The sequence below is a fragment of the Apostichopus japonicus genome, chromosome 10, assembly GCF_037975245.1.
Source record: "Apostichopus japonicus isolate 1M-3 chromosome 10, ASM3797524v1, whole genome shotgun sequence".
Taxonomy (NCBI): Eukaryota; Metazoa; Echinodermata; class Holothuroidea; order Aspidochirotida; family Stichopodidae; genus Apostichopus; species Apostichopus japonicus.
In genome coordinates, this window is record NC_092570.1 from 7,771,085 (window position 1) to 7,788,938 (window position 17,854).

The 17,854-nt window shown below is 37.8% G+C and overlaps 1 protein-coding gene across 1 annotated transcript in view; it reads left to right on the top strand.

Moving 5' to 3' along the window:
* Nucleotides 1-17,854, top strand: part of LOC139975038 (glypican-6-like) — a 93,017-nt gene that overhangs the window by 58,048 nt on the left and 17,115 nt on the right. The window contains exons 4-5 of the mRNA XM_071982647.1: nucleotides 7,950-8,115; nucleotides 10,234-10,364. Coding sequence (XP_071838748.1) covers nucleotides 7,950-8,115; nucleotides 10,234-10,364 — 297 coding nt within the window. The remainder of the gene's footprint in view (nucleotides 1-7,949; nucleotides 8,116-10,233; nucleotides 10,365-17,854) is intronic.

Sequence of the window (17,854 nt, forward strand, 5' to 3'; positions counted from 1 at the left end):
TGAGGAATTGATAGTCATGGTACCCCAATGTTGCATGTTGAGTTGTGTCAAAAGTTGTCTTTAAATCACTTTCATCAGCCTCTGACCTCATTGTACAGTGCTCCCAGAGTTACTTCGTTCCTCGCTAACTTGTCTCCCCACAACCTTGGCACTCTCGTTCTACCGTACCTAGGCAGAACTGGTAACCTTTTAACACTGTGTCTGGACCTCTGTGTCCGGTCAATAACCCTTCCTTCATATTCTACCACCCAAAGTGCCTAGACGTACGTTTTGTGTGTGGATTTCATCTTTTTCGTCTTCTTTTTCCTCTTGCCAGGTCTCCCCTTTAAGTTTGAAGCTGTTTCTTTAGATAATTGATTTGCTTGTTTCTAGGTTTTAACAGATTCATTGCCACATGTATATCATTGAATAATATTGTTGATAGTGGTCCTGCAAGTTATTTTAGCTTAGCCAAAAAAAAAACACATACTACTGTATGGGTGGCCAATTTAAAGCACTGTACAAATAAAAATATGCATAACATGGTTTTATATATGTATAGAAGTTGACACAACCTCAAATTATTTTTAATATGCTAACTAGAGTGATATTAAGCGCACCATCAGTGTACCCTCTGATACATATATATTGCTTTAAGGGTATCTTAATTGGAAAAGGTTAGAACTGCTTGAGCTTCTAGCCATCAAAGCAAACCCAAAATTATAGGAATGCCATGTACTGTATATAAAGCATACCATTATTGTATCCTCTGATATGTACTTTATACTACTTTAAGGATGTCTTAATTTGAACAGTTTGGACCTGATTACTTCCAATAATGAAGGCAACCACATTGTAGTAATGCCATGCACAGACTTACAAAATCATACCATTGGTGTACTGTTGTGGTTTAATTAACCACTGGCTGATAGTAGTAGAGCAGTTCCTCCCAGGAATTCCAAGTTTGAACAGACTTCAAAGTAATAACAATAATAATAATACTCATAACAACAGAGATCTGGAAATTGGTGGTCAGAACTCTCTGGAGAGCCTGTGGGTGTTGACCTCTTGACCTTGGCTGTCAGTTTGTTTACAGAAGTGCACTCTCAGCCTAGTCTCTCTTTTTAAATTGCCCAATAACTGAGCAATACGAGCAAAAGTCCTACTTTAGGCTATACAAAATATATGATCATGCTATTTACAATCTCATTGAAGCCAAAAAAGTTGGCAGTGTTTGTGATATTTGAGAATGATGATGTTGATGATGATCAATGATGATAATGATAATTATGAGAACTTGGCTAGTGGTAGATGTCACATAACAGTAAGTACATAGTTGGAAAAGTTACCTAAAGGTGGAAAATAGCATTTAGAAATTAATTAACTGTGCATTGGGTGATGCTGTAATTACTTCGCTCCTCGCTTACCTGTCTCCTCACAACCTTAGCACCACGTTATACCGTGCCTAGAATGTCCTGGTAGCCTTTTAACACTGTGCGCCCTCTATGACCGGCCCCTCTAGTCATTGCCCTTCCTTATCATTCTACCATTCAAAGTCTCAAACACGTCATTTTCGAGTGGATTTTCCTCCATTCGGATTTCGTCCCTGCTTGGTAACCCAGGGTTCAGAAATTTTCTCCCCTTGGATTGATAAGGAGTTTACAGTCTTTCAACAGCCTGATAAGTATCCTTTTCTTGTTTTAAGTGAGGGTTTTCGGGGACTGTTTGGTTAAGAGCGACTCCTGCCCTAGGTTTCCATGTTAACAGCAACAGCTGATACCATGTAGTATGAATCACTTTTCTAATGAGTTTGAGTAGATAAGTAAGTAGTACATTAAGTCCCAGCTGTTCACTGAAATTGGTTTCTCTGTTTTGGAGTTATTCCCACGTCCTACCCTTCATGTCTCCTCTACCATGGAACACTTAAATCATCTAGTTTTGCCCTAGCGTCTACTCAAGTTCTGTCGATTCGATGCATCCAACACTCTCCCTTCCATCTTCTTACACCATTTGGGAAATATTATATCAAGCTACTGTAACTGTATGTGTGGACTATGGGTTTGGATGAAAGTGGGCTATGTGAGGTCAAAGGTCAAGTAGAAAGGTGGATCGTATGGTGTTAAAGGTTACTAGTTTGTGTTACAACATTGAAAATGAGTATTGTTATGAAGATAAAAAGATAAGATAAGATAACTGGCAATTGTCCAAGTCAGTTAATAGTACAGTAGGTTTGTGATATATGTAAATTTGAGATGGTGCAATCAAAGATCAAATATCTAAATATCTCAAATAAGTGACTCGCTATTTGCTATCTCTGATTAATTAATGGTTTAACATTTAACATTGACTCTGTCGATGGTACATCAGGCCCTACCAGTCCCGAGGATCATGCTCCTTCCCCTACCCCTCCCCCTACCCTTTTTCTACCCTCCCTCTCTCCTTTCCACCCCTCTCGTAAATCATGCATATCAGCACTTTTATCTTCTGCCTTTAGGCCATTCTTGTCAGGGTTGTTTTGGAAATTCATTGCAACATGTTTTGACACCAGAGACTGCTTTTCAACTGTGTAAACAAGTTGGATGGTTTGTTCCAGCTTCTTGCCAACAAGTCTCTCAAAATTCTCTGCAGTTCTACGGCACGCATGTACCAGTATGTTACGCAACGACCGACCTATGCAGGAACCCTGTCAAATATGACTTCACTCGAAAAAAAATTGTGAGGTGCACTGTGGGTAATTTTGAGTATAGATTTGCGATGTCACATAATAAATTGGCTAGCATTCTCAGGTGTACAACTTGGCAGCTACAAGTTGAGTCCAACATCTTCTCCTCAAATGCCAATCTATTTCAATTAAAACACATCATCAAGTAGTCCTGAAAGAGTTTGACCCAAATTTACAGAACTGGACACGTTGTCTTCAATCGAGAGAGTAATGAGTACGACGACATGGGGTGGTGTGCGTAAATTGAGTGATATTTGAAACAACAGTGTAGGAGTGAGTGACTTGTCCACATTCCTTTCTTTCGGGTTTGAATAGAGCCATGCACTCCTGCTGTGCCTGTCTACATAATGATGACAGTACCTCTGATATATCCAACCAGTAGTTGATCATCCTTTTCCCCTTCCCCTCTCCCCCCCCACCCCACCCCTCCTATCTCACCCACATCAATTTCTGTTGTCTCAATCTTAAAGGTTACTTGTGTGTATAAGGATTTTAAGATTAGCATGGTGCTCGACCAAAAAGTATGACACACTTTCTTGAGTTGCAAAATTTTGCTCAATTATCAAGAAAGCAAAGTTAGGTGAAATGTTGAATGTTCGCAATGTGACAATTCAGAGTGTAACATATTCTGTGGTAGTTCAGGTGTCTGTTTCTCATTTAATTTTGTAAACATATATGTTGTATATAGGTACATTCTTAAAGCAGGTGGGCAATACAGTACCATTCTTCTAAAATATTTCAAGATATGTCCATTCTCAAAAAAAAAAAAATTCAAACAAAACGTTGCAGTAATTCGTCATGCCAGAGTAGTAATAAATTTGGTCTCTTTTCTAAAGCCTTCAATAACTCAGTTGAAAGTCTTTAAATATTTAATATAAATTACTTTACTTCCTCACTTACCTATCTCTAATACATATGCACTCCAATCTACCTAGCCTATACCAACTGGAAACATTCTTGCAGGTGTTGCACCCCCCCCCCCAATGAATGGGTTTTGAAACTGTGTTGTACATCCTCTATGCAATCGTTGTAGTGAAGATACTGAACATATATCATATACACTATGTACTGAGTCTGACCTAAAAATAAAAATTTTACCAAGGTTGAAAATTTATGATCCATTGCAAACACTCCTTTGATTGAACTTCATTTTTATCAAAAATTTGTTGGCACATTACACACACTAACTATCATAGCTAAGTATTCCATTACCTAGAACATTACTGTCATTACATACAGCAGTAGTCACTCTGCTGTGACCAGAAACAACTCCCATCGCGAGTGTCAAGTGTTCAAAGAACCTCTGCTAGAAAGTACAACTGAGCTCATTTCAAGGTTCTTATCTTTGCTCCCTGTTGAGACAAAATATTAATCTGAAGATTAACTTCACTCCTCTCTCTTACCTTTCTCTAATCTACTTCTGCACTCTACCTACTACTCTACCTAGCCTTCAAAAGTTGGTTACATTTTAGCACTGCACCCCCACTACCCCCCCCCCCGACCTTGATATCCGGATATATGGAAATGCTATAAAATAAACCCAAGAACTAGCATTTATTCCTTAAGAACATGTAATTGGGTTCATTTATTTAACCCACATTATATGGAACAAATTCTTAAATTTAACTCCAGGTATCAGATAATCCCCCTTCTCCCACTAGCCACTCTTCTCCAACACCCCTTTTATTATTCCTCCCATTCTCAAAACTCACATTACAACCTAAACCTAAATTTGTTTCCCCCATTTCTTGAGTCCAGTCAAAACTGCTGCCTATTTAAAAAAGAAACTTTTTCCTATTCAAATCTTCATAATTTCAAGCCGTGTTTACTAAAAAATACATTAATGTACCTTCGTAAATTTATAACAATATAAGTGATTTTAGTGCAAAATGTATATTCACAGAGAAGTACACTTTATGCATGCATAGTAACTATATAATTGATCTGTGACACCCACTGTTCGTCGATGTCTGTTTGTGCACACATGTAGTATTAGAGGTTTTCGCACAAAACCATGCGATATATATATATTATAAAGCAAGTTCGATTGTCATCTAAAATTCACCTCTGAATATAACCTGACATACACACTGCGGCCGTATAATTGGTTGAATAATGACCTGTGAGTCAGAGAAGAATCCGAGAGGGAAAAAGGAAAAGTGCATCATCAAAACAATTCGGAACCGCGGCTGTCGCCACCCGCCTTTAGTCGTCGGTGATTCTTACTCACCGTACGGAAAGTTGCATTGTTTCTTAATAGCACAGTCGTGTATATTTTCTTCGTATTATTATCGTAATCATCGTCTCCGAGAATACTCGGAAAAAAAAATAAGTGGGGGAAAAAAAAAAAATTGCGGAATAGAAAATGAGTCAGCCGGGGTGTTTCAGTTCCTGAGGGAACTATAGTTTTATTTAATCTCTAGAGGTTGATAAAAATCAGTAGGTAATTGTTATTGCTTGGTAGTTTAGTGGATTTTTTCTGTTCTCTTTCCTTCATGAGCTGTTTGATGATATGAATTATTGTGCAACGTACTCACCATATTCAGAGAGCAGGTTAATCAGGGGTTTGTATTTGGCGATAATAAAAGTGATATAGATGTCGTTTAAAAGGAGCATAAGGCCTACATCTGTGGCAAAGATTGTTTACTTTTGGCATGGTTTATAAAAAAAACGGTAAACATTAAAGTATATAATGATTAGAGCATTGTATTCATGTAAGGATGTTTGATCAAAGAACTAAAGCAAACTGAAACAAACAAGTCATAAACAAACATTGGAAGATTGTAAGGGTATTAAAATATAAGGGACTGGTGCTGTTTGAGCAGACTGTTACTTCCAAGCACCATTTTACATTAACATTAACATCAGTACATTGTGTGTGATTGTTTGTGCCATACTTCACCATACTCCATATCATACCAAATAAATCTCTTCATATGAACTTGTATGGTATAGTATAGATCATTATACTCCATATCATTCTTACATATTCATTTTCATACACCATTTTACATTAACATTACATCAGTACATTGCGTGTGATAGTTTGTGCCATGTACTTCACCATACTCCACATCATACAAAATAAATCTCTTCATATGAACTTGTATGGTATAGGTTATTATGTATAGAATATTATACTTATATATTCTATAGATAATAGCATGCATTAGTAATACTTTCTGCCATACTCCCATATCATATAATAATACTCAGCATGAACTTGTACGGTATAGTATAGATCATTGTACTCCATATCATTCTTACATATTCATTCCGTCATACTTCACCATACTCCCTCCGCGTCATGTTAATGAGCGAGAAGTGGAATGTCATGTAACTCGTAACTCACATTGCAGTATAACTAAATCAATTTACAGCTTTAAATAGCTGAGTTTAGATTACATTAACACAATCTGTATCTTTGTGCTATCCCTAACAATAATATCTCCCAAGTGTTTTCATATTGCAAATTTTTTTTTTTTTGACTTGCCTCTCACATTGATATCCATGCTTGTTTGTCTGATCATGGAGCTATTACCATTATCAGGAATAGCTCCATGGTCTGATGTATGGTTTTACGTCTATCACTAGGTTTTCTCTGTGGGTTTGATTAACAAACATTGATGTAATGTTTAGTAGCTCAAGTATTTATACATTTAACTTAAAAGTGCGGGAGCTATCAAGAACACAGTTGGAAGTGATGTCATCGGATCGGGTACATCAACAAAATGAAATGTCGTGTCGGGCCGGTGGTGTTCCCGTAAATTTGAGATCGAGCAATTTTATGAATGCCGCCATGTAATGTCACATCTTGGAAAGTCAATATTGACTCTGTCCTGTCTGCATGCATCTCGAAATTGTTGTTATCTAAAGGCTTGGAATTCAACATTGCATACAGTTTTCAGCTACGATATAAAGCAGTCGAAAACTGTTTTCTGGGATTTGAAATAATCACACGAAGAAAGGCAGTGTTTCAAACTCGGCACACTCTCTTTCTTTCCTCTGTTTCTTTTTTTGTTTTAACTCGGATCTGATCTCGTGAAAATTCTTGCATGTGTCTATAAAGCAATCAAACAACGTTTGATTAGAACCAGATCATGTGATTTACATGATCTTAGCATCCTTAAATTTATTGATGAATGTTATCTCAAAAGTGTAAACAAAGTGCTATATATATATATATCTAACTCTTCCTTAGTCAAACAGCATGTATACTAGCTGGTTGCTATGTGATGTTTATACCCTGGTCAAATATACAGGCGGGGGCGTGCAGACAATTTTTATAATGGAATGACGTTACAGAGAGAGGGGGCATATGGTGACCATTGCATTTATAGACAGAGTTGATGGTAGGCCTGTTATGAACTTTATCAATGGCATCGTACAATATACTATTTTGTGTTTTCATTTTAATGAGATTCATACAAATGAAGGCATGGAGTGGTATTGTATTATTGAGCAATTTGAGCAGTTATGAAAACTAACTAATAACTTCCATGGTCGTTGAATTGTGAGATTTAAGAACCTCTCCCTGTTGTTTGTCTAGACTTGAGTATAAAATGTCAGGCATGAGCTTTTTCCGCGAATTCGCGGAATATTTGTGATTTCTTTTCTACCTCTGGGACAAATACTATTATCCTAACACACTGTAACATATGCAAACTGGAGCCTATACTGCAATTTTTGCAAAGTTCTGTGATTTTTTTTTTACCCAAGGCTCATCACTGAATGTTACACTCCGTCTACAGTACCGTATGTTCAGTCTCCATCAGATTTACTTTATTCCTCTCTTACCTGTCTGCCCACAACCTTAGCAGTCTTGTTCTACCGTGGCTAGAATGAACTGGTAACCTTTTAACACTATGCGCCCTCTGTGGCCGCACCACTCCGGTCAATGCCCTTCCTTCCTTCTCATTCTACCACCCAAAGTGTCTACAACATTTTTTTATGTGGATTTAATTTCTACTAAAGTCGATCGGATCGGTTTTCTAGGATCTTTGTTTGGTTTTTTGCTGGAAGTAGGAATACTCTGATTCTTTCCGGTAAGTTTTAGAAGTTAACATGTCTCAATTGGTAGTCATGTTGAATTCTGCCTTCCAACCTTCTATACCCGAGACTTCCAAGCCTTCCAACCTTCTGTTCCTTTACCATTAATTAAATCTACTCTGTTCAATTTCTTCTTTAAGGTTGCATATATTCATATCATAATGCCTTTTTTCTATTTCTTCTTTTTTAAATTTGATAGGTGGATCCATCACAGTCTTGTAAAGATGCTCTAACCCGCCTGTCACAGTGTGCCAGCTGTAATGGACACACCTGGGTTCCTCCCTGCTATTCGTTCTGTCAGAACGTCATGAAGGGATGTCTGTCCAGTGAGGTTGAACTACAACAAGAGTGGTATAAATATGTCGGTAAGGTGTTATTCATCTCATTTTCAGAGTATAAATTTTATGTATTCCTATCAGAATATTTCCAACCCAAGTTTTGGTCGTCTTCAGCGTGTATGACTCGTGTCGTCTTGATTCGCATGAAGATTCCCAGAGAGAGTCACAGGACATACTCTGGGATTTTTCGACTTAGGGGGAGGAGAAGGAAGTGAGGGCAGTATGCCAACTGTTGCCACTCACGCAGGCTATGAATAATAGACAGATGGTGCGTTACTTGAAGCGAAAGTCGTTAGGAAGGGAATGAAGTACTAAACATTGACATTGAGAGGGTCAGGGTACTTTCAGTTGCATTCAGGTGTTTATTACAGACTAATATATCTGGATACCAGTTTCTATGGGTGTCATTTCAGGGGGGTAAACATAGTATAATATAAACACATTCTGTGTGTGGTTGAAGGTCTCCCTTTCCTGTGACTGAAACACTCATGCACATCAATATATGTGTTTGGCATAAATACCTTTAACATACTATTTAGTATTAGGATATACTGTCATCGATTTTGTAACAGGGCAGACAGGTTCAATACTTTCCATGAACTGTACTTTCTGGTCAGACAATTGGTTAATGGAGGGAGGGTAGAGGGAGCGAGGGGGGTCTCAAAAAGGATAGTAAACAATAGAAACATTACAACCAGAGATTTTTTTTTTTTTTTGCTTTTCAACAATTAAAAAAATAATGCAAAGAAATATATATATCAAAAAGATACATTTCAAATGAAAATATAAAGTTTGTGACATCCTGCAAAATAACACAAACTTGGTAGGATCACTTTAAAAGTAACAAAAGTTTTTTCTTTCCCTACACATGGGAGGGATGATCTCCTTCGTCTCCAATCTGCCCTCCATGTGATCCGTAGGGACGTCATTCCAGTGATTCATGTCTCTGGATTGCGATGACGATGACGACAACCGATACTTGATCTTTGCTAATAACCCACATAACTTAGGTTTTCTCTTTGTTATCAATGGTTTGGATAAACCATGGATGTAGCTTAGGGAGATGTCCATCCACTGGTGTCATACCTGCAATGGGTCATCGTCATGCATTCTTATACTTTTTCACGGGTTCAAAGGTCAAAGGAAGATCAAAGCAGTGTAGGCCGTGTGATGAAAGGCTAATGAAGTTGCCAGCTGTCATAGATGGCTTTGAATGTATCAGTAATTGGTATTCGAGGACTACGATGAATTTCCAGAGTTTTTATCAATTGTTTACCTAAGGGGAAGTTCTCTCAAAATCTGAAATCACTGGGAGGAGGGGAAGTCGCTGTACATAAAACTTTGAATCAAATCGTGTCTGTACGAGACATGCTCCCCTAATGGTTAGCCCTTAACAAATTTGAATGCACTTTATATAGAACTTTGGGAGATGCTGTTTGATAGGTTAGAATGACCACTCAGTGTACAGCCTGTACTTAGTTACGTAGACCTGGCGATCATCTTTGCTATTTCTTTATGATTTCATGATTATTCATATCTCATTTCCATATTCAGATGCCATGTCTATCCTATCGGATAGGTTAGAGGGATCATTCAATGTGCAGGCTGTACTAAGTAACATAGACCTGGAGATCATCTGTCATATTTCTCACCCAGTTTGGGACAAATTTTTCTACACTGTAGTGTCACGTCCCGCTTCAGAGCACTCGTATTGTCAGTACGAGCAGTATGAATATCATGTTTCTATCAGATCAAGGTTAGGAACTGTTTGTACTGATACTACCAGTGCTTTGAAGAATAATATTGGAGTACAGTATTAGCATTAGGAAATTGTCCCTACTGGCTGTATTTCTTTATGATTTAATGTTTATTCATATCTTATTTCCATATTCAGATGCCATGTATAAACTATCAGATAGGTTAGGGGGACTATTCAATGTGCAGACTGTACTTAGTAACATCATCTATACATCATCTATACATCTATACAACATCTATACAACATCTATACAACATCTATACATCTATACAACATCTATACAACATCTATACAACATCATCTATACATCTATACATCAACTATACATCATCTGTACTATTTCTCTATGATTTAATGATTATTCATATCTCATTTCCATATTTCAGCTGCCATGTCTAGCCTATCGGATAGGTTAGAGGGACCATTCAATGTGCAGGCTGTACTCAGTAGCATAGACCTGGAGATATCCAATGGAATAATGTCGATGCAAGAAATGGCTCCTGTCATCAGTCCCAAGGTAAGAAAAGCAATTTTATGGTTTAATAATGATTTAATTTGTCTCATGTATTATTGGCAACCAAACTTTAGTCAAATATCCATGAAGGAAATAACCATTTTTAAGAAATGTGCTTTTCTGAAGGTCTATGACATTATATTGACAGAAGCAGCCTTTTTTGGCTGACACGTTTCTATGGGACACTTCCCTATAATCTACTTGAATTAACAGTCATCAATAGGATTGATCCAACTGGAAGACAAAGCAGGAGGAGGAGGAGGTGGCCATAAATAATAAGCTATTACTCACTGTACTATGATATAAAGCTATCAGAAAATAGGCTTCATATTATTATTCTCACAAAACTGATGATCTCCTTTTATGTAACCGGTTCAAGTCCACACTTGCTCTCAATGTCCAATTCCCAAAGTACATTTTGCAATAAATCCCCAAGATTTGCTGTAGTTATCGAAAAGTATTTCTACTGTGATGTATTTCCAATAATGAAGATCTGAATTCTTTTCAACTTTGTCAAAATTGTCATCTCTATATATTCCAGGCATGAGCTTTTTCCGCGAATTCGCGGAATATCCGTGATTTCTTTTCTACCTCCGAGATTTACACCTCTCAATTTCCATGAATTTCTAACAACAGCGTTGTATCATTTGATCCGTCGTTCGCATGTTTATCATTACCTATGGATATCCAACCTGCAGGAGGACAAAAACTATTATCCTAACACACTATAGCATATGCAAACTGGAGCCTATACCGCATTTTTTTTTTTACCCCAGGCTCATCCCTGATATTCACATGCAAGTATCAGTCTCACAGTAGCTTAGGGTGGGTGGGTGCATTGCAGTAAATCTTTGTAATTTGGTTGAAAGTTCAAGGCGCAAAAACCAAGCGGCCATGGTTTTTTGAAGTCGGTGGCATTCTGTCTGTGGTAACCAATTTGTTATGAGGCAAATTTATGATATGCCAAGAGGAGATAAATAAACGGATGTTTTGTCCAAGCTTGCGGGGGGGGGGGGGGGGGGGGACCTTTGAAGGAAGCTGGACAAAGGGATTGGAAGTTTTCACTATAAAACATTGATGGACAGTCTATCAGAGCCGTAAAGTGATTTTGTTTTTCAGAATAGAAGGCTAGATTAAGGTACTAGGTTCAGAACCATTATCTATGTCTACTTTCTTTTTCCCTTTTTTACCAGCTTTTTTTAGTTTTCTGCATCTTTTATGCAGAAAATTATCAGACTTTAATAAATTAGGTAAAGAAACTGCTCACTTTAGTCATTATTTTGCTATTTTTTTTGCCCTCACTGGGTTCATTTTTTGGGTAGTTTTGGTGATGACAGTTAGCAATAGGTTTACTTTCTTCTTCTTTTTTTTGTAAGAGAGGGGGTGGGGGAGGTGGTGGGAGAAAATAGAATAGAAAGAAGGTGGGGGGAATTTTTATGTCAGTGAAAGAAAAGAGCAATTATTTATGTTGGCATTACAGTATTCATGTATGTATATATCAGTTTGGTGAATTGGAAGGGGGGAGGCTCTAAGGCTCTTTCCTGTTGCCTAGGAAATGTGACACCACTGCACAAACTGCGATACGTAAAACAAATTGCGTTCCCTTTACCGAGATGTTTTAATTTCAAAAGGCCTCTGGTAAAGGACTGAACACAAATACATCTTACGCGCTCTAAGTAAAAGACAGTAACTACTGTGTCTTTATTACACTCAAGGCTACATTGGCAGGCTACGACAGCCAGTTAGTGGTACAAACATTAAAATACTGTTATTTAATCTACCAGCCACTCTGCAACATACCCTGTATACCTTTGGGCAAATTTCATTACAATTCCCCTCCCCCCCACATCTCTTTTGGAAACCCTTTACTCTAATACGACCCTGTTTAACCTTATTCGCCCCTCCTGAAATGTTAATAAGTCGGAAATTGGGACTTGCTGTCTTTGCCATCTATGACCTACTTTGAACTTTGGCTAATGTAGAGGAGAGAGAACTGAGCAATTTATTTATATAAATATATATGTATATATATGTTTGTATATATATGTATGTATGTATATATATATATATATATATAAATATATATCTATATATATATATATATATATATATATATATATATATATGTATATATGTATATATATTTTTTTATAGGGTATGTTAATCATGATGGGCAGATTAGCTACAATAATAGTTTAAAGGAAATTCTGAATGCCATTTATTGTATTGAAGGTATTGTTAGCAATAGGTTCAGGGTGATATACCAGGGACAGTAAATGTAAGGGAATGAGTTATTCAATAAAAATTAAGATGGGAAGTGACGCTTGGTTTCAGGTTTCAATAGCGAAGAGATTTATTGATCCATTGTTTTGATTTCTTTCTACCATTGAAATGCCCAGAACCAGTCAATAGGCTGACCTAGTTTCACCAGCTACAGTTGACCTCTTTACACCTGGGGTGGACATATTGCCCTTGATTGGGGGACTAAGTTGGGCAACTTGAGAATTGCGTTTGACCCCTCTGGCCTTATATCAAATTTAATTTCCATAAATCAGTTTTGTCACAAATAAAACATATTTTACTTATTATTCTTCCTTGTCCCTCCATAATTTTTCACGTTTTTTTATATTTTATATTTTATTAAGTTTATATCATTTTTAGTGCAAAACTGACCCATATCACATCCATTGCCATTGTTAGGTTGTCGCCCTTTGCTTTTCAAGTTAAATACATGTACATACCAACTCTGTGTGATGTGTTGTACACATCTATGACACTTTGTTTAATGGATTTAAGTATATCTGTCCTAATTTGCATATAATTTGCATGATAAGCCCATGGTGATTGTCCTCGTTATGAGTAGGTTTATTAGTCTCTTATAGTTGCACAACCTTGGTCAAAGAACGAATTATCACTGACTAATTATCTTTTATGAATTTTCCATGTTTTTCTTTCTTGGAAGTAGACAAACACCTCTCACTGATTCATAATGTACAACAGGGGTTCCCTAACTGGGGTGCATAGACTCCCAGGGGGTTCATGAGTCCATCCCAGGGGGTTTGTGAGACATTTCTGAAAGTCAAAACTTTTTGTTGAACTAAAATCTGATATATCATATAATTTAGTAATGTACAAAAGTCGTACCTATCGACAAACCCTTTTCCGTTCCATACGCATTTGTTGCCATAGTAGTACCGTATACCGTGATTGTGAAAAATAACTGAATTATGAAACAGACACAGGCTGTTATGCGTATCATAGTATAATAATGACTCAGATCGTGTCTCGAAAAGTTGGGGGTTCGAGGACAAAACTCTGACATCCACAGGGGGGTTCGTGGGGGTATAAAGTTAGGGAAACCCTGATGTACAGGGACACCAAGCCTTGCAACCTGTTAGAGATCTCTTTGGATAATTCCAACAAGGAACATGGCAACACCTTCTACCTATATATATGACTAATTGTACTTCTCATGATGAGGTCTCAGCGATGCTGGCCTCCTATATCAACTCAACCACATTTGTAATGTTAATTCAAAGCTGCGCTCTCCGTCCTGTCTGCTACTGCTACTACTTGACAACTTGTCATCGGTATTCTGTTTCATCTCACGATTGCAACAAAATTGCAGGAAGTTGAAGTTGTCAGTTTATGATCTAGTAGAATGTGGCATTTTATCTGAGAGATTGATATCACTTCTACTACTGCCCCCTTGTGTCTGAACTACATTAATAAAGAACCTACCGATGATGACCTTAATCTATCTGGTTGTTTATTTGCGGGTTCTCAGGTTTGATCTGTAAGATCTAGACATTGGAGGCTGCATCTAAATTTAGTAGTCAGCTCGTTTCCTCTCTCCACCCCTCTCCACCCATAAAGTTCTTTTTGAATATCACCAAGTCTACTACATGCCTGGATTTGTTTTAGAGGGTCATAACAAACAAGGAAATGGATGTAGTGTGTTTATTTACCATGCAACAATAAAAAAAACCTATAAAAAAAGTCACAAAGTCTGCTGGACACTTATAGAGAGGTAGAGGTTGAAAGTAGGAGGAAGGGAAGTGGGAGTAAGGGAGGAGAGAGGGAGGGAGGGAGGGAGGGAGGGAGGGAGGAGGGAGGAGGGAGGAAGGGAACAAGAAGGAAGGGAAGAGGGGAGTACGTATCAGAGATGAAACAGCATCTATAGAAGGTCCTATGACAACATTAAAAAGGGATAATTATTTTGATTAAATTGCACATAATTAATGAAGGAAGAATTTGGATTGGATGGATAAAGAGGGGTGGTAGGTAAATACTTCCCAGTAGGACCTGGTGAAAATTTGAAAGATATGTGTTCAAAACAGTGGTATTGCAAAGTAGAGGTGGTAGCAAGCTGGCAGGGGGGGGGGGGGAGGGAGGGAGGGAGAAGGGAATCATACAGTTGGAACAGAATTTGATTGCTCCAGGCCCAGGATGCCCTTCCAGAAGCATTCAGGTCCCTACCTAGTTCAGTATAGGATTTTTTAATTTCTTCCCTCCTCCCTTCCTCCCTGCCCACCCCCCCCTTCTCCTTTCCACCACCTTTGATAACCCCATATGCATCTTCTCATTGGTACCTCCGAGTACCTTTTAGATACAGAAAGTATATGAGCTTCACCTGCACAATTTATCAGTGGATCTGGAAGAATTTAAAGAAGCCATGTAAAGAGACAGAACTATGTTTATGACCCGCAGCTAGTTGTTATGAGAAATGTTAAAACATAAACCCTCGCCCCCCTGGGTCCGCTGAAATTAATGTTTGATGCCTTTAAAAGTATTTTGCTGGTACCATTCACCAACTGTAGATGCTACAAATCATCGGTTATTGGGTTCCTCTGTCTTCCCCTTCCGTTGTTACTATAGATACATTTGCAGACGGAATACTGATGACCTTTTGGGATGTGACCTATATACCATCTCATGAGGCCTCCCTCCGCCTCTTGAGAAATGCTTTTTATGCAACATGATGAAATACCCGTCTGTTTCGTAGGAACGTTGTAAAAACCCATCACTACACTTGTATCATACATGCACCTCCTCTCCCTTTAAGTTATTAAGGGATGTCGCCAGGCTCTTTTTCTCCATCTTTTGATGTCTAGGAGGAGGAGGAGGAGGAGGAACTTGAAATTGATATTGTTCTCTGGAGGGGGTCACCAATAAATGCAATTAACCTACATTGCTGTCAGTCACTGGGTTTATCATTGTAAGTTCACTTTGTATAATACAGTTGTATAGGGTATGCTGGGGCATGTATGCTGGTAATGTAGTCAGAGACAAGAGATGGTATGTGGAAAGAGGATTGTGATATAAATCTCCTCACTTAACATGCACAGTATATGTTGTATATATGTATATGTTGTATATATGTATATGTTGTATATATGTATATGTTGTATTCGTCCATCGAGAGGGTCATGAAGACTAGCAGTATTAATGTTTGTCTCACGTTTTTGTAGAACAATTTGCAATGCAAATTTTTTATCATGTTTTATGGTAGGTTTTCATTTATGTACTTAAGGAGCTATGGTTTAGTTTTAGGCATTGACAATTTTTACCCATCACACAAAATGAACAAAAACTCAAACCTATCCAAATTTGAAAGGTAGACTTGTAAGGGGCAAGGAAGAGGACATTGACCTTGAAGTAGGTGAGTTGGAGGGGGGAAGGGGGGGGTGGGACACAGTGTTTAAAATGTTACCACCTTTCGTAGGCTAGGTAGTTTTGAGTGGATATGTTGCATGGAGACAGGAAAAGTATCGTCGTTCGTGAAATCCCCAAACTTATAAGTTGTGACTACACCAGATTTGCTGCTTTCATTTCATCATATTCGCTCAAAATGTTGGTACAAAACTAGTTTTTTCAAAGTCGTAATTGTTTTCTAATTTCGTCTTAATCCGGCTGTAGTCAGCCGGTTGTTTATAGCTGTAGCATGAAATGGCAGCAACTTAAGGCCCTTTGTTCTTTGGAATGGAAGTCAATTCCTGATCAAGTGTTCATAGTTGAAATGAGCCCCCCACACAATCAATGCTTTAATGGCTTTTCCCATCAAATTGTTGATGATTCAGATTCACCTGAAAAACACAGATTGCAGTAAAAGCTAAATATGGTAAAAGAATTGAGTGATTGTTCCTGTAACTCGTGACAAAATTTTGAGAGTTTGCTTTCATTTGAATCTGAATAGATCCTGCAAAACATTTTTCAATTTTTCTTTTACAAGTAATTCTTGGAAGGTTCACTTCCGATTGCATTATTACATGAGGAAGTCCGTAATTCATCAGATATGAAACAGTCAGGCATTTATTTATTTATTATCTCAGGGCTCTTGTTTTTTTTGTTTTTTTAACTGCCTTTTAAATATTCTATATCAATTTTTTTTTTTTTTTTAGAGAAGGTTCATAAAATTTTGTCATTTTCTGCACATAAAGCTATGCAAACCTCCAATAAAGCAACAAACTTAATATATGTGATCGATATTTTGGAAAAGTTGCAAAAGTGTGGTACCTCTATGTAGACAAAGTGATGCAAAAAAGTCCAGCATTTCCATAATAAACTTTTTCCTAGCATGTGTGAGTTATTACCGGGTCGTTGGTAGATCACATATATTCCATGCTCATGCATCTAGGAAACTTTGGTGAGAAAGTCCTATGAAACATATATGTCGCAACGGCAGAAATGAAAGTAATTTGAATGTATTATCCACAAAATATGGACCATCCATGCCTGTAAAGATTGGATTCGTGTGCTGCACAGCAGTTTTCGATATCATTCTTGTGTGGAAAGCAGCCGTGACTTGAGCAACCGTACCATGCACAGATCTGCTTGGAGTGGTATAGCTCCATGAGTACAATGTAAGGATGGTTCCTGTACAGAAAGTTATGAGCTTTAAATCACAATCAATTGTGATGGATTGAGGATTGCAAAACTGATAAAATTCTCTTTTCTCATCACCCTCTCATCCCATTCTTTACCCCACCGCTACCCTCAACTTTATATAGACATTTAATTGAATCGACATTTGTATTCAACAAGTCGTGAATATTCATATCTCCGTTAGATGCAAGTTTAACATAAAGCAATGGTGCGATGTTGTCGTTAAACATTGCTTAATATCGAAGTAGTCAATGTTTCTTTCAAACTGATATCATGGTTTGGTGATTTGTATTTTGTGATTACCTCAGACAGGTGATAAGCTTGACTGCTTTAATATCTTACTTGGTGGAGGTTTCAAGATCAAATTTTAATCAAGTACCATCTGAGCATTATTAACCCTGTGCCAAAATTACTTGAATTATCAAGCAATCAAAGGGTAAAAGCGGGTTATGTAAGGTCTAGACCAGGGTTTCTTTACCCCGGGGTATACTCACAAGCGGGAGGGGGTGCGAGGCAGGAACCGTGGGATGCAAGGCATATATAGGTCTAAAGTAAGTCATAGAATGAGTTCACCCACCCACAGCTGCATGGTGAAGGGGGCACAAATG